The 706-nt window shown below is 39.9% G+C and overlaps 1 protein-coding gene across 1 annotated transcript in view; it reads left to right on the top strand.

Moving 5' to 3' along the window:
• The window catches only part of Anapc4 (anaphase promoting complex subunit 4), a 32,991-nt gene that overhangs the window by 4,987 nt on the left and 27,298 nt on the right, over positions 1 to 706 (top strand). The window contains exon 3 of the mRNA XM_031391069.1: positions 411 to 543. Within this exon, the coding sequence (XP_031246929.1) occupies positions 411 to 543 (133 nt within the window). The remainder of the gene's footprint in view (positions 1 to 410; positions 544 to 706) is intronic.

The following is a 706-nucleotide window of genomic DNA, read 5'->3' on the forward strand; positions in this document are numbered from 1 at the left end:
TTTGAAAGAGAGCAGGGAGGACTTTATGGAAGCATTTGGAGGGAGGAAAGAAAATGGGAAATAATATTATAACCTCAAAAAATAAAAGCTTCAAGGCAAAAGCAGTTGCTTTAATTACAGTTATTTATGATGTATGTGGGGTGCTTATGCCATAGGGCATGTGTTGTGTCAGAGGACAGTCTATAGAAGTTGATTTCATTCTTTCACCATGTGGGTCCTGGGGCCTCAACTCGGGTTGTCAGGCATAGTGACAAGTGTTTTCGGCTTCTGAGCCACTGGCCCTCAAAGAAGAATTTTTAGGTAGTTAGAATGTATTTGGAATAGAAAATTGGATAATAAATGACATGTCCAAATAATTTTCTGAAATGTTATGCTAACTTATTCTGATTATTTTCCTACTTTGTTTATAGTTTTGGCCTTTGCTCTTGCGGATACCAAGAAAATTATTTTGTGTGATGTAGAAAAACCTGAAAGCTTACACTCTTTCTCTGTGGAGGCTCCAGTGTCTTGTATGCATTGGATGGAAGTGACTGTGGAAAGCAGGTAGAGTACCCTAGGGTGTGGGTGTATGGAAATGGGGATGACATTGGTGGGGTGATGACAGTAGATGGATTCGGGATGAATGGAGAGGTTTTCAGAGCTTGTTTCTCATGTTATTTCTCAGACATGTCCTTTCTGTGTGCTAGGCTGCTCTCAAACTTGAGAT

Source organism: Mastomys coucha, unplaced genomic scaffold, assembly GCF_008632895.1.
Source record: "Mastomys coucha isolate ucsf_1 unplaced genomic scaffold, UCSF_Mcou_1 pScaffold22, whole genome shotgun sequence".
Classification (NCBI taxonomy): domain Eukaryota; kingdom Metazoa; phylum Chordata; class Mammalia; order Rodentia; family Muridae; genus Mastomys; species Mastomys coucha.